The sequence below is a fragment of the Vipera ursinii genome (assembly GCF_947247035.1).
Source record: "Vipera ursinii genome assembly, chromosome: 1".
NCBI lineage: Eukaryota > Metazoa > Chordata > Lepidosauria > Squamata > Viperidae > Vipera > Vipera ursinii.
In genome coordinates, this window is record NC_139512.1 from 63,891,864 (window position 1) to 63,914,818 (window position 22,955).

The window sequence follows — 22,955 nt, forward strand, 5'->3', positions numbered from 1 at the left end:
TATTAGGGCATACATATTTAGTATGTGAGAACTGAAGTATCTGGACTTTTGATATTAATTCTGAAACACAAGGATATTTGTGGCCTCTCATACTATCAAGACTATTAAAAAATATCTTATGTCAAAGCTTGGAGAATCTATTCAACTCTCAAGAGATAAGAGACAAAGCTAAGAAACCAAAATATATAATCTCAAATTCTCAGCAGAAAATATAAATCCACTGAAGGTTTGGTACCAGAAACAGCAAATAAAATCTCTATATCTTAATTGAAAAAATGAACAGCTTTCACAAAAAGCCAACAGGTTTAGGGATTGGAGAGGAGGAGAGAATATTTTATATCGCCATCATCCTAAATACAAGCAGATCCTAAGTAAATGTATTGGAGTATGTATTTCAGAAAAATCTTAAGTAGAATTGAACATGACCAATCGGAGAGAATGAATTGCTTCAAAACACTATTTAGCATCTAGTCATTTACTTTTTAAAATTAGCATGGTTTATTCAACTGTATTCTTGAAAAATATTTCATAATACAAATGGCAATGTTTGTGTGCCTTTGCTTTTTTAATTAAATTAAAATATTAAAAATATGTATAAATAATATATAAACAAAAAACCTCACAGTTTGAAATATATAATTTAAGCAACTAGCTCATCATTTTTATCAGGAGAAGTCTGCATTCCTCTCTCTCTTTATACAAGAATTTCCTTATAACCATCTGCTTTGCAACTCATTCTTACTCTTGTCTATAAATCTCTTTGTTGTTTATATTCAACTATCTTCTCATGGAGAAAATCTAAGTGTTTGCTAAGAGTTGACACCAACTTGACAGCACATAATCATTGTCATCGTCAAACTATCTTCAAATGCCCTGTGATAAATGATTTTCTACTGCATATGCTGAAAATGAAAATCTGGCATTTCTTCCTTGCTTTAGTCAGTTGTATAATCTACGGTAAAACTGGAATGAAAAACATCTGAAACATATGTAGTTAGCAAAACTGAAAACAAAATATAGAGGTATAATTTGCAGTGGTTAGTTTGTTTTAAATAAAGTATAACATTTTTAGCATTGCAAGACCATTATCAGATACAATTAATGCTCTTGAATTAGTATATTATTTTTATTTACTTACTTTATTTGTATGTTGCCCACGCCCAAAGATTTTAACTATCTAGCAATTTACATAGTTTCACTGACTAGAAACACTCTCAAAAATATATAAACTTATGTAAAATATTGACAAAATTAACAAGAAAATTATCAAAAAGATACAGAATCCTACATAGACCAATTTAAAACCTTTATTATACTATGTTCCCTTTCTGTAAAACATTCCAGGCCTTAACTGTTCACCTGAAATCCAGAAGGGAAAGAACAGGCTATATTCTAAACCAATTATAGTGTGGTGATCAAAAATGTCTGCTTCAGTGATCCTATCTGTTAGCAGGATTATTTTTGATCCCAAGTAGGTCAAATAAAATGCCTGAGAATCAGATGAAGTCATTGGCCAGGAAGGCCTTCAGCTAGCTTTTGCCAATGCACAAAGTGCAATTATTGAGAATAAGAGGCACCAAAGATTACTCAAGCCATATCACACCTGGATGATGTAATCTGGTCTACTAAATAGGTCTATCCTTGAAGATCACCTGGAAATTTCCACTGGTGCAAAATGCAATTGACCATATGAAAACTGGATAGTCTTATTTCTGCCACATAATGCTTTTGCTATAGGAGCTGCATTGATTTTCAGTATGTTCCCAAACATAATTCAGGGTTGTGTCTATTGCTTCTAAAGATATGGCTAAAGACCTGGCTATCTGTAAATCCACCTGTCCCAGACTACTCTGCCTATCCAAGCCAAGCAAATAGAGAATACCTGTTGAAAGTCTGTATCTACCAAGGTACAATATGAGGGGGTTTGTAAATGAGTATTCTCTCTGACAATCTACTGTTTTCTGGCACAACTTGCTCTGATGGAAGAGTTCTTGCACTTTTGTGATGTTCTAGAAAGAACTCTACAAGGTAGATATCAAGAAACTACTCCTACAAAAAGACTAGAACTATACTTTATTGAGATAGTCTATAGTAACAAAATATTGCAGGATTGATTGCACTTTTCCTCCCCTCCCTCTTAAGACCAATGAGGTAGGGAAAAGTCAGCCTGAATCTCTCCATAAAACTATCCTAAGACTTAAGAAATGCTTTTGTCCTTTAGTTTACTTAAATATTTGTAAATATTTGCTTCCTGGCCATTTCCATGGTTCCCTACAGTCCCTTAGCTTTTACAATACTGACTTTTCTAGAAGGCTTTAGGATTGTTGCTCATCTCATATATCACCTAGAGTCTTTGCGACTGGGAGAAGAGGGGTGTCCTCTACATTTTATAAATAAAATCATAGTGACTTGTAATTGTATTTATTTATCATTTTATATTTCACAGAATATCACTCCAAGAGCAGTCATATAAATTTTCATTTGTTCAAAGTCATCTTATCTTTCTCAAAGATCATCTTGCAGGATAAGAATTTGTAAATGCAGAATGTGTAAGAATTTGTAGAAAAAATATCTGAAACAAAGCTGTCCATCAAAAGTATCAAGAAATTCCCTCAGAGAACCATGACAATTTCTGTAGCCAACCTCCTTATCAGACTTTTTAAACAAGAGACCTCATGGAAATCTAGCTTTTATTTAGTAACACAAGGATAAAAAATTTGTTCAGAACACACAGCACTGGGCTTACAGAAATTGAAATTCCTACTGGCACATGAGATATTCTTTCCTTTCTACCCCCCCTTTCTTTAATTTGCAGAGTCTGTGATCTTTTTTCCTTCTAAAACAAGAAAAACCATAATACATATTTGCTTCAATTTCTTGAACGGAAATAGACCTGACAAGTAATCACTTAATAAGTATTAACATATCTATTAATCTGGAGAAAAAATTAATATCAGATCTTCATTAAAATAAATAGTAAATGTTGACATTTCATGTTCCTGTTAAATTAAAACTACAGATAGATGTAGATGGGAAAATCACAAGGGGAAACTGCTGTTACATGAAAGGCGCAGCTTGCAATGTCTTAGCATGTGTTGATCAGACTTTATTGATGCAGAACTGCTTATTCTTTCATCAACCTGATAAAACCAATAAGTTGGATTATCTATGTGGGAAACGTCACATAAAAATGAGACAGGCAGACTATATAAACTGCATGAATAAATCAGTGACCTGAAATATTTAAAGACGACAGCTCTAAATTTAGGGCACTCTCCTATTCCAAAACTAGATTATACATAGAAGAAAAAGGATATAAGCACCCACAAAACAGATTACAGACATTTGGGCACAGCAAGCATCTTTACTCTGTAGTAAGAACCACTGAATTAAGTGGGTTTTTTTTAAACTTCCTAAATAAATACGCATAGGTTTTATGCCCTGCTGGGGATGAATCAATTTAGCAATTTAGTAAACTGCAGTGGAAACAGTGGAAAAAGAGCATGAAGCAATTTTTCTTTCTCTTTGTAAAAAAAGAAACAAGTCAATAGAGGCTATTGTGCTGGGCTGCAAACACAAGGAAATCTATCCATGCTTACTCTGTAGCACATCCAATTAAGTTCAGGGGCTCGTGCTTCCAGATAATATGTTTAGACTTCTAGTTCAGTTCAGTCAGTATGTTAGTCTTATTGTGTGCTTACTTACTTCCATTCATAGAGGATGAACATCTGCAATGGAGAGTTTCCCCATTTATGGGAAATTTCCCACAAAGTGAAAATCCTGATTTTTCTGTCTTATGTATGGGTAATCTACAGTTATATTCACAGTCTAAGACTGGTAGAAAGTTAATAATTCAAATCCTAAATAAGAACCTAATAATTATTAAGTCGCCATCAAAGAATATAGGCAGTTCCAAGAAGGATGCTCTTTAAAAAAAATATTAGGGTTTTCAGGTCTGATAACTTCAGGATTTCTGGATAGCAAGGAAATCATTTAGGTATCTCTCCAAAGGCTCTAATCACAACTGGTATAAGAATGAATTTCTTTTTAATAAGCATTTAACTTTGATCTGCAAGTCCCAGTATTTCATAATTTTTTCAATTGTTTTTCCTCGATCTTGGTGTCACCCAAAATAGCAACATCACTGAACCAGACTTCTTCTTTTCAATAGCTGGCATGTTCATCAATATCAGGCATGTTTTAAATAAGATGTCTCTCTGTTTGAATCTTAAAAGCCTTGTAAAATCTTAACCCGCTCATTTTCCAAAACTTCTCAGTAGTTTTATTTTAATGAATAATTTTGGCAACTTGGTCATGAAGCTCCTTGTAGAAAGTTTGTGAAATTTTGCTCTAGCAAAAAAGGTGAATTGTGTCATTCTTTTTGTTACAAAGGTAACATTTGCTGTTGTTTGTTACATGCTGAATTTTGCACCTTCATGCAATTAGTTTACAAAGCTTTATTCCTAAACCGCTAAAATAAAGCCTTTTGTTTCTTTATTTAAATCTCCTGATATTAAACCAACTCCGTGTGGGTTTTTTAAATCAGCTTTTTCTTCTATATCCTTCAAGTATTGACACTATCCTTTGTTCACAAAAATGTGAAGTCACAGTTGCCAGTTCCTTAACTGGTGTTGGCCTTCAGATGCATTGAGTTCTTCCCAAGGATCTAGGATGTTGTAATATATCAGTGTAGTGTATGTACAGAACCAAATTGTGTGACCTTTTGTAACTGACAGAAACAAACTTTGTCAATGTGCAGATTTTCTAAGTATCACGCAAGGCTTATTAGTATGGCACACAGTGTGCCAATAACCATTGGGATCACCACTGCCGGTTTAAGCCATAATCATTCAACTTTGATTTTTCCCTCTTTTGTTTAATTTACTCCTCTTTTGTTTAATTTATTTTTATCTGATTTGGCCTCTTACATTGGACGTATTGAGTCCCATGCCCCAAAGCTGTCAATTACGAAGATCCCGCTTCTCCTATGTGCTGATGATGCGGTCCTTCTATCACTATCAAAACTAGGACTGAAAAGATTACTTTCTGCATTTGGGTCCTACTGTGCCGAGAACCACTTGTCCATTAATTACAACAAATCTAAAAGTATTGGTGTTCTCTAGAGCCCGGAAGTTATACAACTGGGCTATTAATGGTAATGCTGTTAGGCAGATCTTCCACTTCAAGTATTTAGGTATTCAATTTCAGAATACCGGTGCTTGGACCAGACATCGAACCCAGGTGCTGAATTCGGCTTCCTGTAGCCATCAGCAGATTCTAAGATTTTTCTTTACCCAAGGCGGCCAGTTCATCCCTTCTGCTCTGTGTATATATACTGCTCAAAAAAATAAAGGGAACACAAGACATCCTACTATTAAATACAGTACATTGTGTTGTTTAAGTGTTCCCTTTATTTTTTTGAGCAGTATATAAAGCCAAAACCTTGGCCCAAACTGTTTACGGAATTCCCATATGGATACGGGGCTTCAAGGATTGTATTGAAAGAACCCAAGCTGTTTTTCTTAGGAAACTACTGGGTCTCCCTCCCTGTGTTGGCTTTGCTCCGATGTACCTGGAACTGGGCATTCGTTCAATCGAATGCATGGCGTGGATCAACACCTTTAAATGGTGGTTTCGGGTGCTCTTCTCGGCAGTCCCTGGTAGCTACCCTCATACTTCTCGTTGGGAGAGGGAGCTGACGAAGAAATTCCACTTGCTAGGTTTTTCGGGTGATGCCTTGGGAGATTATGGCCTTAAGGGTGCCCAATCTAGGGTAGTCCAACGGCTTGTAGACATAGATTTGCAATATTTAAGAGCCAGAGCTAACCAAACCTGCTCCCCTCTGATCTTCAGCCAATTTAATAATTATGGACTGAGGATGGCTTCATACTTCTATACACTAACTATCCCCAAGTATAGGAGTCTTCTCTCTAGCCCGTTGCAATGTCTTGCCCTCAGCACTACTCGACGGGCGATTTAAGAGGCTCCCGATTAGCGAGCGATTATGCCCCTGTGACAGGGCTGAGGTTGAAACTGTGGAGCATGTCTTTTTATACAGCCCTATGTATAAAGCAGGCAGAACTAAATTACTGTCTCCTTAAAATAGACCCTTCTGGTCCCAATGCTAGTAATTTGGTCTTATATTGTTTAGGGGAAGGCTCCTCATATATTACTTCTCAGGTCTCTAAATTTTTTTTAAGAGCTGTAACTATTAGAGGAGAATGTTGTAATTCCCCTCAGCCAAGGCTTCTGGTGTCCAATTGTCTATGATTTTACTTTTTCCATGTTTTTCTTTTGTTGTACTTGTACTTTGGTCTGTGACCGCAAACAAATAAATTGAACTTTGATTTTCAGATCTTGATTTTTGTGATCTTCTCCTATTCTTTATTTTACATTATATTATTCCCTGGTATTGTCACATCAATTATCAATTATTTTCTTCTTTTCAACCAAGATTTTGATCACTTTGTATTCAGAAATCCCACAATATTTTAATTTGCTCATTTTCGATTATTTTTTTCAACTACATCTTTCCACCAAATTTTCATTACTGGATTATGATATTTTTCCAGATATTCCAGTGAATCATTCTGGCAACTGTGCTATATTATTGTTTATAATCAGCTTGTGAGACCTTTTTGCATGTGATAAGTATATGATCTACTGTTTCTTCAGCTTCCTTGTACAATCTGTACTTTGAATCAGTTGATGATTTTTTAAAATTCTGGCCTTGATTGCATTAGTTTGAATAGCTAACTAGTTCTTGAGCAGCCAAAATCAAGCCCTGTTTCTTTTTTTTTAATGTTTCATTTGTAGCAATTGCCACGTTTTATCTACTTTCCCTTGATCTTTTGTAGAAGGTGATGTAATGCTTTTCCTTGCCAGCATTCTGTTCACATTCTAATTATATTATTTCGATATTCATATTGTGTTTCCTGCATGTTACATTTTAAGTTACATTTTTAGTTTGCCTCAGTGCTTGTTCCTGGCTCTTTCACATTATCAGCCAATGCATGTTTTCTTTGATAGCTTGCTCAATTTGAAGTAAACCTCTGCCTCGGTTTCTCCAAGGCAGGTGTAATCTATCAATATCTCCAAGGGAGTGTAATACATAGTGAATTTTATTATTATTATTTTATCCTATCCTTTTTATATACAACTCAAAGTGCTGAGTATACGGTACCTAAGATTCCTGTTTTCTACTTTTCCCACAGCAACTTTGTTAGGTGGGTTGGGCTGAGAATTATTGACCCAAAATCAACCAGCTAGTTTTCATGGCTAAGGGAGACCTAGAACTCAATATCCTGGGTTCTAGACCAGCATCTTTACCACTACACCAAATTGCTCTGTACAGAGAATCTCCATGGATACAGAAGCTCTCCCACTGCAGACATTCACCTACCTACCAAATGCTCATCCCTCTCCTCCTTGAAATGATGGAGCAGAAGTCCATTTCAACCTCATTTTCCCTTTATTATTATATTTTGAACTAAGATATGATAACTGAACCCTAAGTAGAAGGGGTGTAGGTTACTAAAACAAGGTATATAGATTTCCATCACTTCTTTAAATATTCTTTATATTTTGTTATCATAGCAGAAAATTGAGAAAGAAAAAGCAAGATTATAATCCCCCTAATTATTTCACTTCCGATCTCTTACTATCACTATCCCCTTGCCTTCACCCATAATACACAATAAATCTGCAATGTTTTCTTTTGAATTAATCTATGGAAAACTGTCCACATCTTCCTTGACTCCCCTAGCAAAATTTCAGGTTCACTATTATTCTGGCCCAAAGTGAAAGGATATGTGAGGAGAATTATTTTTGTAAATCCAAAATGTATAAGCCAAATCCATATGATATCATTAAAAATTATTAGAGAAGAATTTGTGGAAATATAATGGAGCCTAGAGAAGCAGAGTAAAGACATCAAACAAAGAAAACACATCAGGCAATTTATTTAATACCTGTTTTCTTTAGTGGCAGCAAACCACAATTACAAATATATGCCATACCAAAACAATGGAATCAGGTTTTTTTTTAACGTACTATACTACCACAACACCGGGGGGAAAGATCAAAAATTACTTCCATCAAGGTGTCTCTTTAAAGATCTTTAAAATAAAATTTTAAAAAAGCAGAGACATTCTCATAACCTAGAAACATACTTTCTATCCAGATAGAAAGCTGAAATGGCTTAACCTTACAGCGAGTATCTTAAAAACTACTTAAAAACTACCATAAAAAGTCACTCACTCTCTCTTATAGCTAAGAGCATACTCAGAAGTATTGCATTGCTGATTCAATCCACTTTTCACTGCACTGAAACATTGTTCCAAGGATCAATACAGCTAAAAGAGGGGCAGAGAACTCATATTTTCTTCTCTTGTTTCAACTAAGCTTCTAGGTCACTTGAAAACGAACCTCTTCATTGAACTCTCTATTGCTGCACTTATGCATTTTTGCCCAAGCTACTCTATCTAGTACAGAATACTCTCAGTGGAATTAGTGGCAAGGATAAGGCCACACCGTTGATGGTAATAGGAATAAAGGATAACCATGACAACAACGGTGCCAATACTGACCATGCAATAAAAATAGCATACCAAATATCTCAAATACATCTCCCTTCCCAAATCTAAAGTAAATATGGGAGTTGCCTGCTTTGTCTGTTTCTCTTGAATAGTCAATGAAATTGGTTGTTGTCTAATTCAGACCATGCTCTGTACAAACATCTTGAGTATTTATAAGGCTTTTTTAAAAAGAAAAAAAAGAAAGAAAAGTGGTCTCGTCCCTAAGCGCTACAGGTCATCCTCACTTAGTGATTGCCTCAGACAGTGATCATTTACAGTTACAATGATGATGATAAATTAATTTTGCAATCGATGCCCACATTTACGACTCTCACAGCATCTCGTTCTGTCATATATTCACTGTTACAGTTAGTGAATATATATGCTGTCCTGTGTAAAACTGTAAGCACCATCACAATCATGTGATTTTTTTTTCACTTGGCAACCACTTCCTTTAACTAGCATGTTGCTGTTCCGCATTGCAGTTGCAAAACAAGTTCATTTGCTTACTGTTATGTATGATTTTGCCTTAGCAATTAAGAGAATAAGCAGTGTTTAATAACAGATCAGAAGCAGCAATTATAGGACTTGTATTTCCTCTCCTAAAAATGCTGTTTATATTATGCCAACATAAATGAGTCAATGGACCATCAGCCCTTCAAGGAAATCCAAACGGGGGGGGGACATAAATACTAATATTACCTTTATTGCTGGGTCATAGTACCAAAACCTTGCAAGTCTGAGAGCATTTCTCCCCTCTCTTGACTTTACTTTCTGGGAGAGTACCTTTTGAGATCCTTTCTCCACCCCTATTCCTTCTGTGGTCGGTCTCTTGACTGATCTCTGCCTGGCTGCAGCTCTTCCACTTGTCTCCTAAGATTACTCTTACAGACTAGATCTAAAGCCATTTCTTGGGTTCTTAACCTTTTTGCTATGGTGTTGGAGAAGACTCCTGCGAATCCCTTGGACTGCAAGGCGATCAAACTGGTCAGTCCTAGAGGAAATCAACCCTGACTGCCCTTTAGAAGGCCAGATCATGAAGCTAAAACTCAAATACTTTAGCCACCTAATGAGAAGGAAGGACTCAATGGAGAAGAGCCTAATGCTGGGAAAGATTGAGGGCAATAAAAGAAGGGGACGACAGAGAATGAGGTGGCTGGATGGAGTCACTGAAGCAGTAGGCGTGAGCCTAAATGGACTCCAGAAGATGGCAGAGGACAGGAAGCCCTAGAGGAACCTTGTCCATGGGGTCGTGATGGGTCGGACACAACTTCGCAGCTAAGAACAACAAAACCTTTTTTCAAAAAAGATCAGCACTAAACTTCTAAATTTGTAATGGGCTTTTAACTAACAAGTTAACAAACACCAAGAGAGGAATATTCCAAATGTTATAAGACAAATATTCATTATTATAAAAACAAGTATTATAAGACAAATTGCAGACAAATAGTCAATAGAAATTGACTGCTGCTTGTGATTATCCTTTCTTACCTGCTGAGCTAAGCAGTACACTAAAGTCTGTCCCACGCTGAGATTCACCACTGCCATTTTGTGCTTCTTTCTCACATTCTTCATATCGGTGCCAGTTGGAGGTTAGCTTTCTTCTTGAATAACTTCCCCGATCTTCTTTGCCCATTTCTGGTAAGTCAAGTTCAGCAGTAGCCTTCAGCATATATCAGCAAAAATGATTAAATAACTGTGATTAGCTTTTGTTTTTATTCCAGTTTCCAAGAAAAATTAAACAGCAATCTTGTCAATTTTCCAACAAGATTTTATGTAGTAAACATATCTTGATTATCAACTCTGCTGCATCAGACTTGGCATTTGGACCAATATTTTGGCTAGGATGCAACGCATGATGGCAGAAACATTCTAGTTTCTGTTTCTATTTTGTTCTGTTATTATTTTTATTTTTCAGAATTGGATGTAATTATTATTAATACTTTAATTCAAAATTAATAATTTTAATATTTTAGCATATCTGAAGATAGAATTTATCTTACCTTCCTAAAATTTAATATTTACATTATTAGATTTCTATTCCACTACAAAGGATTACAATCAGAGCAAACAGGAATAATATTGCACAGCTTTTTCCTGAAACACCTTTCTGGTTCTTCTTACTGGAAAATTATATGCAACCATCACCACACTGTGGATTCCTACTTTGCTACATACATATTGACAACCTAAATAGCCCAAATGTATTTTCTGACATACTGTATATCTAAGCTCCTTTATCCATAATTAAAACCAACATCTTTATCACTTGGCATATAACCATCAATTCCACTCCACAAGGTGAGAAGTTCAATCAGATGTATTATATCCTTACCTTTTCTCCTAATATCACAAATACAGAAACACTTATTTTTCTGTTTCTTTCACATAATTCATTAGTTCAAGTTCATTATCATGCACTCCTCTTCCATATGCCATGGTCGTAATCAACTATTATCCTCTGTCACCTATAATGACTTGGTTAATCAAGGCTTTAATGTAACCTTTTTTTAAAGAACAGCACAGACATAGCATAATGGGTTCATGAAGCATTTCCTGCTAACATTAGACTGTTTTGCCTAGTATGATACAAGCACAACCCAAGACCTGTTTAATGCCAAACACAGTCAAGCTATTCTATGCAAGCTGGGATAAACTAAAAATTATCTTGAAGCCAACATACTATTGTTTATATATTGCCAAGTATAAGAGACATGCATTATACTGATATACATACAGCATCCTAGAGGTCTTCCTGATGGGATATACATACACTACAGAGTTTTTAAATGCATGAAAAGGTTTTCCAGCTCTATTACTAGAACATGTAACTACAGAAAGTGCACCAGCTTTATCCTGTATTAAGTCGTTTAATTACAAATATTTATTCATACTTTACTAAACAGAATCCTTTATTTGACATAGCGTAAAATTATTTTAAAACTAATGAGGAAAAGAAGACAGAATTAAACACTGGCAGAACTGAGCTTTTTAGATGAGCGGACATAAAATTGAAATAGGTTACATATGCAACTATCACAGACTTGTGAAATTTGCCACTTAGGTGGGTACAATATGGAACAATAGTCATGTGCTCCAGGCGAGCAGGAGGAAAACAAATTACAAGGCTGGTTGGCTGAGGAGAGACAAGTTGTATGCAAGGATGCTTGGGGAATGCTTGCTCTAGATTAAAAACCATTTATTTACAAATACATGCACAGGAAGAGAGATGGGAAAATAAGGTCAAAACAAATGATTGCCTATTACTTGAGAGAGGATAGATCTTTTTTATACAAATGTTGCCACAGCCACAACTCAGATATTCGCTCTTATGTCTCTTTATGTTATCTGAACAGTCAGTCCTCTACATAGTTGCTGATGGAAAAGCTTTGCCCCAAATGAATGGAATGCACATTCCACTGAAATATTTTGCTTTGAAAATAAATTTCTCTCAATAATAAACAAAACAAAAGAATTCAAAAGCATACAGGTAGCTAGCCATTGAGTCCTGTTTAAAGCATATGTTTGCATATAGAATTCAACATATAAACAGCAGGGCAAAGGCCCAATTTTTACTTATGGACTATTCCGACTATATTATAACTGCTGAATCATCCAACTTTGCTTCCTCTGTCTTCCCCAATAAAGTGGTTGCCTGCTTCTAACACTGCATCTGTCACTAAGTGGCAACATTGGCCAACCTTGCTTAATTTCAAAAAGTTAAATAGGGTCAGATCTGGTTTGAATTTGGATAGGAGACCAATCATCCCAGAAGATGATAAGGACAGACTGTGGACAATAAATTACATAGATGAGTCCACAAAGAAGAGGGAGTCAAGCTATTCTCCAAAGTACCTGAAAGCAGGACAAGAAGCAACGGATGGAAACTAGTCAAGGAGACAAGCAACCTAGAACTAAGGAGAAACTTCCTGACAAAACAATTAACCAGTGGAACAACCTGCCTCCAGAAGTGGTGAATGCTCCAACACTGGAAATTTTTAAGAAGAGACTGGCCAGCCACTTGTCTGAAATGGTATAGGGTTTCCTGCCTGAACAGGGGGTTGGACTAGATGACCTCCAAGGTCCCTTCCAACTTCTTCTTCTTCTTCTTCTTCTTCTTCTTCTTCTTCTTCTTCTTCTTCTTCTTCTTCTTCTTCTTCTTCTTCTTCTTATTATTATTATTATTATTATTATTATTATTATTATTATTATTATTATTATTATTATTAATTAAGGCACCAGGAGTCGATGACTTGAAGAATACCTTATGGCTAAGGAAAAGTGAATTAAGTTAACAAAGCAAACAGTATAAAATAGGCATTTGAAGGCTGAATTCTTTGTAAGTTCTTTGTAAGGATAGATACAACCAGGCGTGTGTAAGGCCAACTTTTATAACATACTGTAGAAATCTTAGTTAAGAAATAAGTCCATTCAGGTTTCAATGCAAACTGAGTAGTTCATGTGAATTCTGAATTTGTTTTGATTTTTTTCTTCATAGTACCTAAGGTCACCCAAGGTTATCCTCCCAAACTCATGAAATTTTTAAAATATAAACCTCCCCTTCCCCCAAATGAGGAAAAATGAGCTAAAAATCCTTTTCTTTTACCTGACATTATTGTTCTTGAAAAATCAAGAAAAAGGAACATTTTTTTTCATTTCTCTTCCCTGCATTAAATGAACCATATCTAGACAATGTTGCCACTGCTCAGCTGCCCACTGGAAACTTTTATTTATTTTATTATTTATTTTAATTCCATTTATATCCCGCCCTTCTCCAAAGACTCAGGGCGGCTTACAAGCTTAGCAGTAGCCTTCATTCTATGTATATGCCTGCTATACCCTAAATCAAATTAGCTCCTATACTATAAATCAGTATTTCTCAACTTTAGCTACTTTAAGAGGTGTGGACTGCAACTCCCAGAATTCCCCAACCAGCATTCTGTTTGAGGAATTCTGTGAGTCCACATGTCTTAAGGTTGCCAAAGTTGAGAAACATTGCTATAAAAAATAATTTCAACTGCATGTTTTTTCCCCCAGTAATAAATAACTTTTAACTAATTTGTGGCATTTTCTATGTGTTTTATTATCTTGTACCTCTTTCCAAAGAAGCAGTTTCATTGAATTAAATAAACATGTGTAGGATAATAATTGGAAAGAAATCCAAGGATTATGTTTCAATCATTTTTAAAATTATTTATTGGAATTTCAAAATCCATTGTAACAAACCATTTACCAAGTAATTTGTCCTTAAATTACATCAGAGAGAATTGCCACTTCCAGCACCTTGTTTTGTGTCCAATGCTGCAATCTTTTGAATGAACATTCCAGGGTTGTCCTAGCAACCAGATGGTTCTACCCACAATCCCATCTTCACAAGAAGATTAAATCAAAACAAGGCTTTCTACATTAAAGAATAGCAGAAAGAATCTTTATTAATAAAAAAACAAGCATTCTCCCAGTCCATTTTTCCTCATTTCCAAATGAAACAAACAATTATAGGCTCATGTAATTGTTAATGTAAATGGTGAAAGTTAATTCCGCAGATGCATTATTAAACTCTTTTGTGACTGACTATAACAAATAACAAGTGCTTACAATCGTAATATACAGTACATATTTCAGAAACAGATTGGAAAATATTGTGTTCATACTTCAATAAATTAAAATTTCAATTTTATTTTCAATATATTAATGCTCAGAATAAATTCTGCTGTCACTAGTGTAGCAGTTATGAAAGGCAAAGAACTAAAGTATCATGTGTTCCAACTGTTCTTCCTTGCCTGCTGTTTTCATTGTTAGCTCTTTCCACTTTAAATAAACATGCTTTAAAAAATCATGACAACTGAACCCACCTACTAATTACAGATTGGGTACTTTCTCATTTTCACAAAATATTTATATAAGGTCAACTATAAACATGTAACAAAACACTTTTCCTAAGCAGCCTGAGGATAACATCCGAATGAATTCCAAGTATAGCTTTGCATACATCACACAAATATTTAGTTTCTTTTGGATGAGAGAACACTGGAGATTTATGATATCTATGCAATGTTTGTAGTATTTCTGTGTAAGCAGAATTTATCCAGAACTTATTCAAGTAGGAAAAGAGATCTGCAGCAGGCAGCAAGTATAAAGGACTACACTCTGTTTTTCCTAACTCTAGCTAAACCCCTAAATTCTTGTCAAAATTCAAATTACAAAATTCCTTTTCTCACACATCTGTCATGCAGAGCACTAATTTCATGCTACTTTACAAAAATCACCTAATACGTTCCTGTAAATAAACACAATGCACATTCACTAAATATCATTATCAGTATTTGTCATGTTTCCAACAACGAGCCAAGTAACACTTCAGTAAAAAAAAATCAATGTGATATATGCATTTCAAAACCAAGACAACCAAATTTAGAACCTAATTATGCGTAGGCTGAGCGCTGCAACTTGTTTATTGGACCCATGTCCCTCCTGGCTGGTTTCGGCCGCCGGGGAGGTGACAGGGGGCTGGCTCCAGGCAGTTGTCAATGCTTCATTGACAGAGGGTGTCTTCCCTTCCGCCTTAAAAGAGACGGTGGTAAGGCCCCTCCTCAAGAAACCTGCTCTGGACCCGGCCTCGTTGAAAAACTATCGTCCTGTCTCCAACCTTCGCTTTGTAGCGAAGGTTGTCGAGTGTTGTGGCGCGTCAGCTTCCGCAATTCCTGGATGAAGCGGACTATCTGGACCCATACCAGTCCAGTTTCAGACCCGGTTACAGCATGGAAACAGCATTGGTCGCACTGGTAGATGATCTCTGGCAGGCCCGGGACAGGGGTTGCTCCTCTGTCCTGGTCCTACTTGACCTCTCAGCGGCTTTTGATACCATCGAACATGGTATCCTGCTGCAACGGCTCGAGGGGTTGGGAGTGGGAGGCACTGTTTTACGGTGGTTCTCCTCCTACCTCTTGGGCTGTTCAGTTTGTAGAGGCGGGGGGCAGAGATCTACCCCAAGGCCCCTTTCTTGTGGGGTACCTCAGGGGTCGGTTCTCTCCCCCCTCCTGTTCAACATTTATATGAAGCCTCTGGGTGAGATCATCCGTGGTTTTGGGGTGAGGTATCACCAATATGCCAATGATACCCAGTTGTTTATCTCTACCCCGAGCCAACCAAGTGATGCCCTTGACGTGATGTCCCGGTGCCTGGAGGCAGTGCGGGTCTGGAAGGGAAGAAACAGGCTCAGCCTTAACCCCTTCAAGACCGAGTGGCTGTGGATATCGGCATCTCGTACTGTCCAACAGGTTCCATCTCTTCTTATGGGGGGGAGCTATTGCCCCCCTCAGAAAGGGCTCACAACTTGGGTGTCCTCCTGGATTCATGGCTTAATTTGGAAGATCATCTAACTGCCGTGACCAGGGGGGCTTTTGCACAGGTTCGCCTGGTACGCCAGTTGCGCCCCTTTTTTTGACCGAGATGCCCTATGCACAGTCACCCATGCCCTTGTCACCTCTCGCCTGGATTACTGCAATGCTCTCTACATGGGGCTGCCCTTAAAGTGCGCCTGGAGGCTTCAACTGGTTCAAAATGCGGCCACGCGGGTGCTTATGGGAGTATCTTGATACTCCCATGTTACACCACTCCTGCACGAGCTGCACTGGCTTCCGGTTGCCCTCCGGGTGAGATTCAAGTTGCTGATAATCACCTTTAAAGCCCTACATGGCTTAGGCCTGGGGTACTTGCGAGACCACCTGCTGCCAATGTCAACCTCCCATCACCTGGTTCGCTCCCACAGAGTCGGCCTCCTCAGGGTGCCATCAGCCAGGCAATGCTTGCTGGTGACCCCAAGGGGGAGAGCCTTCTCTGTGGGCGCACCGACCCTCTGGGACGAACTGCCCCCAGAGCTGCGGATGGCCCCTGACCTTAGGTCCTTCTGCCGTGACCTAAAGACCTGGTTATTCCAACAAGCGGGACTGGACTGATCATGGTTTTTAAATTTGGTTTTTATTGGTTTAAATTGTTCTTATTTCTTATACTGTTTAATCCTCTTTTAATTTTTGTATTTATATCTTTTAACTTTTTATTGTTGTGAGCCACCCTGAGTCCTCAGGGAGAAGGGCGGCATATAAATTTAATAAACCTTAAACCTTAATCCCTATTTTTAAATTTGCTTAAGCTGCCATACTGAGCACTGGTTTTAAAGATACTGTAATAGTTTTCAGATTAAGGGTTTTTTTGGGAGGGGGAACACCTTTGGATTAGTCATCACTTTTGGTTTTTGTGGCAAGTTTTTTTTAGAAGTGGTTTGACATTGCCTTCTTCCTAAGGTTGATAAAGAGTAACTGGCACAAACTGGCTTTATGCCTCAGGCAGAGATTAGAACTCACAATCTACCCGTTTCTAGCCTGGGGCTAGAAACCACCACCTCACACTGGGTCTCCAAAATTCCCTTTCTTATAACGAATTCTCTAAGACAGGGCTTTTCATCCTTTTTACCGACTGTACCACTTTTAGGATATGGCAACATCCGAGTACCACCAGTCGCCTAGCAAGGTGTCAAAAACATGATAACCAAAAAAAAAGGAAAAGAAAGGAAAAAAGTGATGAAGTACAGGTAGTCCTTGACTTTCAACAGTTTGCTTAGTGACTGTTCGAAGTTACAATGGCACTGAAAAAAGTGCCCCCCAAGTCACAGCCGAGCAAGACACCTGTCTGCCCGCCTGGCAGCGCTCTTCCTCCTATCTGAGGTTTTCATTGTTGTGAGCATTTCTGTTGAGGATTGGCAGAGGGGTTGGGGTGGGGGGGAGTTTGGTTTTTATTCCCCCCCAATCTTCTGGGTGGTTGCAGCAGGTTTTAGTCACTTCACATGACGCTGGGACACTGTGACCGTCATAAATATGAATCAGTTGCCAAGCATCTGAATGTAAATCACAAGACCCTGGGGATGCTGCAACATTCCAGCTGATCAACGCTTCTTCTGGGCTCAGCAGACATGCTGGGCTCAGCGCCGAGCTCCAGCTGGAGCCTGGCGCTGATCCTGGCACTTCCACTGAGCCCATCTCTCGCTCAGGCTTGTGCGGTGCTGCCACCGGTTCAGCTCATTCCCCTCCCCTGCTACCACTTTTCTAGGATGGTCGTGTACCACCTTCCAGGTGTCAATGTACCACAGGTGGTACCCATACCACTGGTTGAAAAACCCTGCTCTAAGAATACCTTTCCTATGGTAACCTCAATTCTGCCCCAATCCTTTCTAAGCCTTTTGACCAATGCTTGTTGCAAAAGCAAACTTCCCTTCACTGCTCCAGCAATAAGGAGTGTGGGTGCTTTACCACAGGACGTAAGTGCAAAGTGTAAAAGAAACTGGAAGATTTGTTCTATGAAACTTGAAAGACTGATGTCAGCCTTCCCAGGAAGAGCAGACACAACGTTCTCTTTTTCTCTTTTACAGCCTCAGAAGCTAAGGAGATTCCTTTCTGAGTCTCTTTTTCTGCCCATAATGCAGCTGAGGGCTATGTCCTCTCTTACCTGATTATTGTTCCCTAGGTAGCATCTTTCCCCATCTACCCACCCAGTCTCAAGGGCATTCCTACATACCATTAAACATATAGTATATTCCCTTTTGGTTTGCTAGTATGAAGGTGGCAGGAGCAGGAGATGCTGCTCTGCAAATGTATTGTTACATCAACAACTACGCACTGTGACAAGAACAAGTTACCCTTTCACAGCTTTCATGTTAGTCATCCCTGGAGTCTGGAGGCAAGCTAAGTATTTTCACCATGAACCTGAATATTTCCATTCCAGTCTTAAGCCCTATTACAAATGTTAATCAGCACTTACTTCTTCTAAATTATTGATTTAATTTTGCATCAGGATTGTGCAGCCAATCTGACTAACTGTAGGTCAACTGTTTCAAAATCAGCAGTAATATGATTTTGCATAAGAAGCCTTACAAATTTCAGTTTTCAGTATTATTTTACAGCCAAAGATCTGTATTTCTTCATCCTTTTCACACTCCATGGACTGTCAGACAAAAACTTCAAATCTTTCCACTGGCACTGCAGATATTAAATTCTGGCATTATTTATTTTTCCCCTTTGAAATTACAGTACATTTTGCAAATATGAGAAACAGCTGTTCTTTTCCTACAGCAATAGGAAGAATTGAAACCCAAACTGTCATATTTGAATCACTAAAGACAAGTATTTTAACATGCTAAAATGAGACTGTGGGGTTCGTGACTCAGCAAAACTACGCAATGTTTTAGCGTGCATATGACACCAAGATATGTTAAGTTTTTTCAAGCAGAGCAAGTTATGAGAAAATAGAAACTACAAGTAGTCCTCGGCTTACAACCATTCATTTAGTGACTATTCAATGTTACCATGGCACTGAAATAAGCGATTTATAGACATTTTTACACTTATGGTAAATCATGATCATCTGATCAAAATTTGGATGCTTGGCAACTGATTCATATTTATGATGGTTGTCATATCCTGGCATCAGGTGATCCCCTTTTGCGACCTTCTGACTAGCAAAGTCAATAGCGAAGCCAGATTCACTTAACAACCATGTTACTAATGTAACTACTTCAGTGATTCACTTAAGAACGGGGGCAAGAAAGGACATAAAATGAGGCAAAACTCACTTAAGAACTGTCTTGCTTAGCAACTGAAATTTTGGGCTCAACTGTGGTTGTCGGTCAAACGCTACCAGTATGTTTTGTTAAATCGTTAATTAGCAAATTGTATATAACCAGCCTCTGAAACTCACAGTTAGAAATGTAAAGAACACGGCAAATCACAAAGGCATCTTTTTCTTTCCTTTTCCTGTAATCCTTATAGAAATGACGTATGGATGGTTTTTATATATTGGCTTTTCTGATCATCTTTCTAATTATGTCCAGTTTAATGGATCTGCTATAGAGGGCTGAATGATAACTAGGTGTGCCATTTAAGAAACCACAGTGAAATCTAAAGGTGATGGTATCAAAATCATTTGGAGAGAAACATGGAGCAAAAACTATTAGATCCTTTCTCACAGCATGCATACAGTCTCAATGTTCAGTAAGTCTGCCTACAAAACTTTGGACAGAGATAGCAAGAATTTGATGTTCCGTTAGCAGAACAAAAAAGGTGATGGAAAAATCACCACAAAAAATCTACTTAAAAGACAACATTATCTTACAACGTTTTAATTAGCAAGGTCTGGTAATAAATATGAACCAAAAAAAAAAAACCCTACGAGAACATTTTCCCAAAATTTAAGTAATCACAGATGATAAAGGAGAAGGAAAGAAAATCAAAACAACTAAAGCCATTCTATTTAAAAAAAAAACTACCAGAAGGGAAAAAACAATTGAGATAGGACTGTGGTGGCGAACCTATGGCACGGGTGCCAAAAGTGGCACACTGAGCCCTCTCTGTGGGCACGCGCACCGTCGCCCCAGTCCTAGGCCTTCAGCTGGGTTTTATAAAACCTTTTCACTTTAGGCCTCCGCCATGTGCAAGAAAAAAAAGGTTCAATCAATCAATCGATTTCAACTTCTTGCGGGGGGAAAAAAGTTGTTCCAAAGTTGGAATTGCTTGATTGAACTTTTTAGTCCCACCCAGTCTGCCGTTACCACTGCAGCCATGCCCACCCAATAGGCCATGCCCACCCAAAGGGCCACACCCACCAGGCACCTGATGATACAAAAGTGGGTTTTGGGTTGCAGTTTGGGCACTCCGTCTCCAAAAGGTTCGCCATCACTGAGATAGGAACTTGCTTTAAATGTGCACAAGTGTGTCTGCTAAAAGCAAAACAAAACAGGAAGTTGTGCATCCCACCTATTGCTCCCTACATATATTTAAAGAGGGAAAACACTAGATACTTAGATGAAGTTTTAGAATTTTAGAATTTCAGCGAGAAATAATTCAATTAGAATGTGTACCCAATCTATGAAAACTGATTCTTTTCCTGCATCACCCCTATTGTTTACATTGGCAAAATCCCCACAAAGGCAGATGTTTCTGAGCAGCTGCTATTGACAGCAACTGACATCCATGTGATTAAAGTCTCCATGAGATTATCAGATTATAAGCATGACTGCTCAGCCATGCTTGTGGGCTTCAACTGGTGCCTTTTGAGTGATTCAGTTACACTTTCTCTTGTTTCAGCCTTTATTTAAAAAAAGTGAATTATATGCTGATATACTTGACACTTAAAGCAGTTTATAGTAATAGAATCATTTACAAATCTGTAAAACTATACATTCAGGAGAAACACCATATTAGTATAGCTAAGGAAACTTTGTTTTGAAAAATGTATTTTGATTGAAGTCAAAATGCCAGTTGCATACAGAATACACAAAAACTGAGGAAAGGTGCATATTTTCTTAACTTCAAGGGAATTGACACAATAAATTACATTGCTTGCTCTTTTAGCAAGTGACCTCATGGCTGAGAGAAAAAAATAGTACGATAAAAAAATCAAACAGTTTAGTTTCTTATCTCACATAAATTAATTCAATCCTCCATTATGTTCCTGCTTTCCTTGTTTCTCATTCTAAAGATAAGCTCATTTCTCTTTAAATTCATCATTAACTATTCACTGGAAAGTAATCATTTGTTTGGAAAAAACAGTCACAATTTTATCAGCTATAACAGAATAGTTAAAGTAGATCTTAGTGCTCATCCATTTGTATTTGCTCTTTTCAGAATCCACATGACTGCTAAAATCTAATGGCAAAACAGTGTGATTTTTCTGCAGCTTTAAAGCATTCATTTTTGCCTTTCGGCTGCTAACTAACTTATTTCTACTGTGAAATAAGTTCATGGAGATTATCAAAATTGCAAAATCGGATAGTGAAAAAAAAGAAATATGAGAAAGCTGTAATGCGTTTACATGAAGTACAAAAAAAATTAGATGTTAGACATCTGGAGGTACAGCTTGCTACAGCACTCTCCAGGTATGCCTTTGGTATCAGAAGAAATGTATTATTGTATCTCATCTCTATATATACTGTAAGTTGAACATTTTATCTTTAAGATCTTTAAGCATTATGAACAATTTGTTCCAGGCAGTCCCAGCATTAATACATACATATAAAATTGTCGTTGCACGAGTTGCATTTGTTACCAGTTTGCTTCTGGTTCCAATTTAAGGTATATAAATCATTACCTTTAAAGCCCTATATGGCATGGATCCAGGTTATCTGAGGAGCCATCGCATCCCAATGGGACTAGGACATTTCATTTGCTTCAGTGGAAAGGAGCCTGCTATGGACCCCATCTGCTAAGGAATCCCCTGGCCTGGGTCAAGGAGAAGAACCTTTTCCACTGTGGCCCCAGCTCTGTGGAATTCTCTACCACCAGAGATGGGAACTGCTCCCACCTTGTTAGCATGCCAGAAGGGTATTAAAACTTGGTTTGGATGGTTGGCTTGGAAAGAGGTGCTCACCACTGGAGATGGTTAATGGGATGACATCTCATCCCCATGCCACCCATCTCCTTGTTTATGGTTTTTGAAAATTTTTAAAATTTTAGTCCTTTTTCTATTTATCTTTTTGTGGTTTCTAGGTTGCCCAGAGTCTCCTTATTGAGGAGATGGGTGATATATAAATTAAATAAATTGATTAAATAATGAATGTAACAACTAATTGTACTTATGAATACACTACACATTACTAAAAATAGCAGATAGCTAAATGCAAAGTGATCTGACTAGAAATGACAGCCAATGAACCGCTGAAACCACACAATGCTTTCATGACCATCACAAAATAGCGTGTGCATTTCTAATATACTGTGCAGCTTGTTTTCAGAGATTTTTAGCAGTTTGCAAAGACATTATGCAGCTTCAGTGGTTTGGTGGTTCAAGAAACGAAAGAAGAATTCTGTCCACCATTTTAGTATAGATCACATGACATTTTAGTTGGATGTTGTTGTTTTTCTCTATTTACCCTGCTTCCAAAGTATAAATCCGATGCAAGTGTTGGTGTCACATCAAAGGAAAAAATACCAGTCACAAATATAAGAGAATTAATAAAGCAGTCAGAAGGAGATGAAATGTCATCAGATGTGGGAAGCATTTGGCTACAGTTGGTTAATGAACATTTTTAAAGAAATAAGTAAAGTAAGAATAACAGAGCATGTGAAAGGTCATGCCCTGACAAAAGCTACAATTATTATTAAACAACACAATGATTTAATCATTGAAATGGAAATGCAATTGATAATTTTGTTGGACAATCAAAATCAGCATAATTTCCCTATTAGCTTTACTTTATTGAAGAAAAGGCTTGAAACCTACTCAGTAATTTAAAAGCTGTATGGGCAGTAATGGAAAGCGACTGCAATAGAGATTTTTTTTTTGAGTGGGGGCTGGTTCAGCCATTTCAAAGTGAGAGTGAATTTACATAATATT

General features: G+C 37.5%; 1 protein-coding gene across 4 annotated transcripts in view; it reads right to left on the bottom strand.

The window, feature by feature from the left end:
• Positions 1-22,955, bottom strand: part of AVEN (apoptosis and caspase activation inhibitor) — a 136,142-nt gene that overhangs the window by 88,688 nt on the left and 24,499 nt on the right. For all 4 annotated transcript variants that reach the window (XM_083348134.1, XM_083348133.1, XM_083348136.1 and 1 more), the window contains exon 2: positions 10,068-10,239. In XM_083348134.1, coding sequence (XP_083204260.1) covers positions 10,068-10,239 — 172 coding nt within the window. The remainder of the gene's footprint in view (positions 1-10,067; positions 10,240-22,955) is intronic.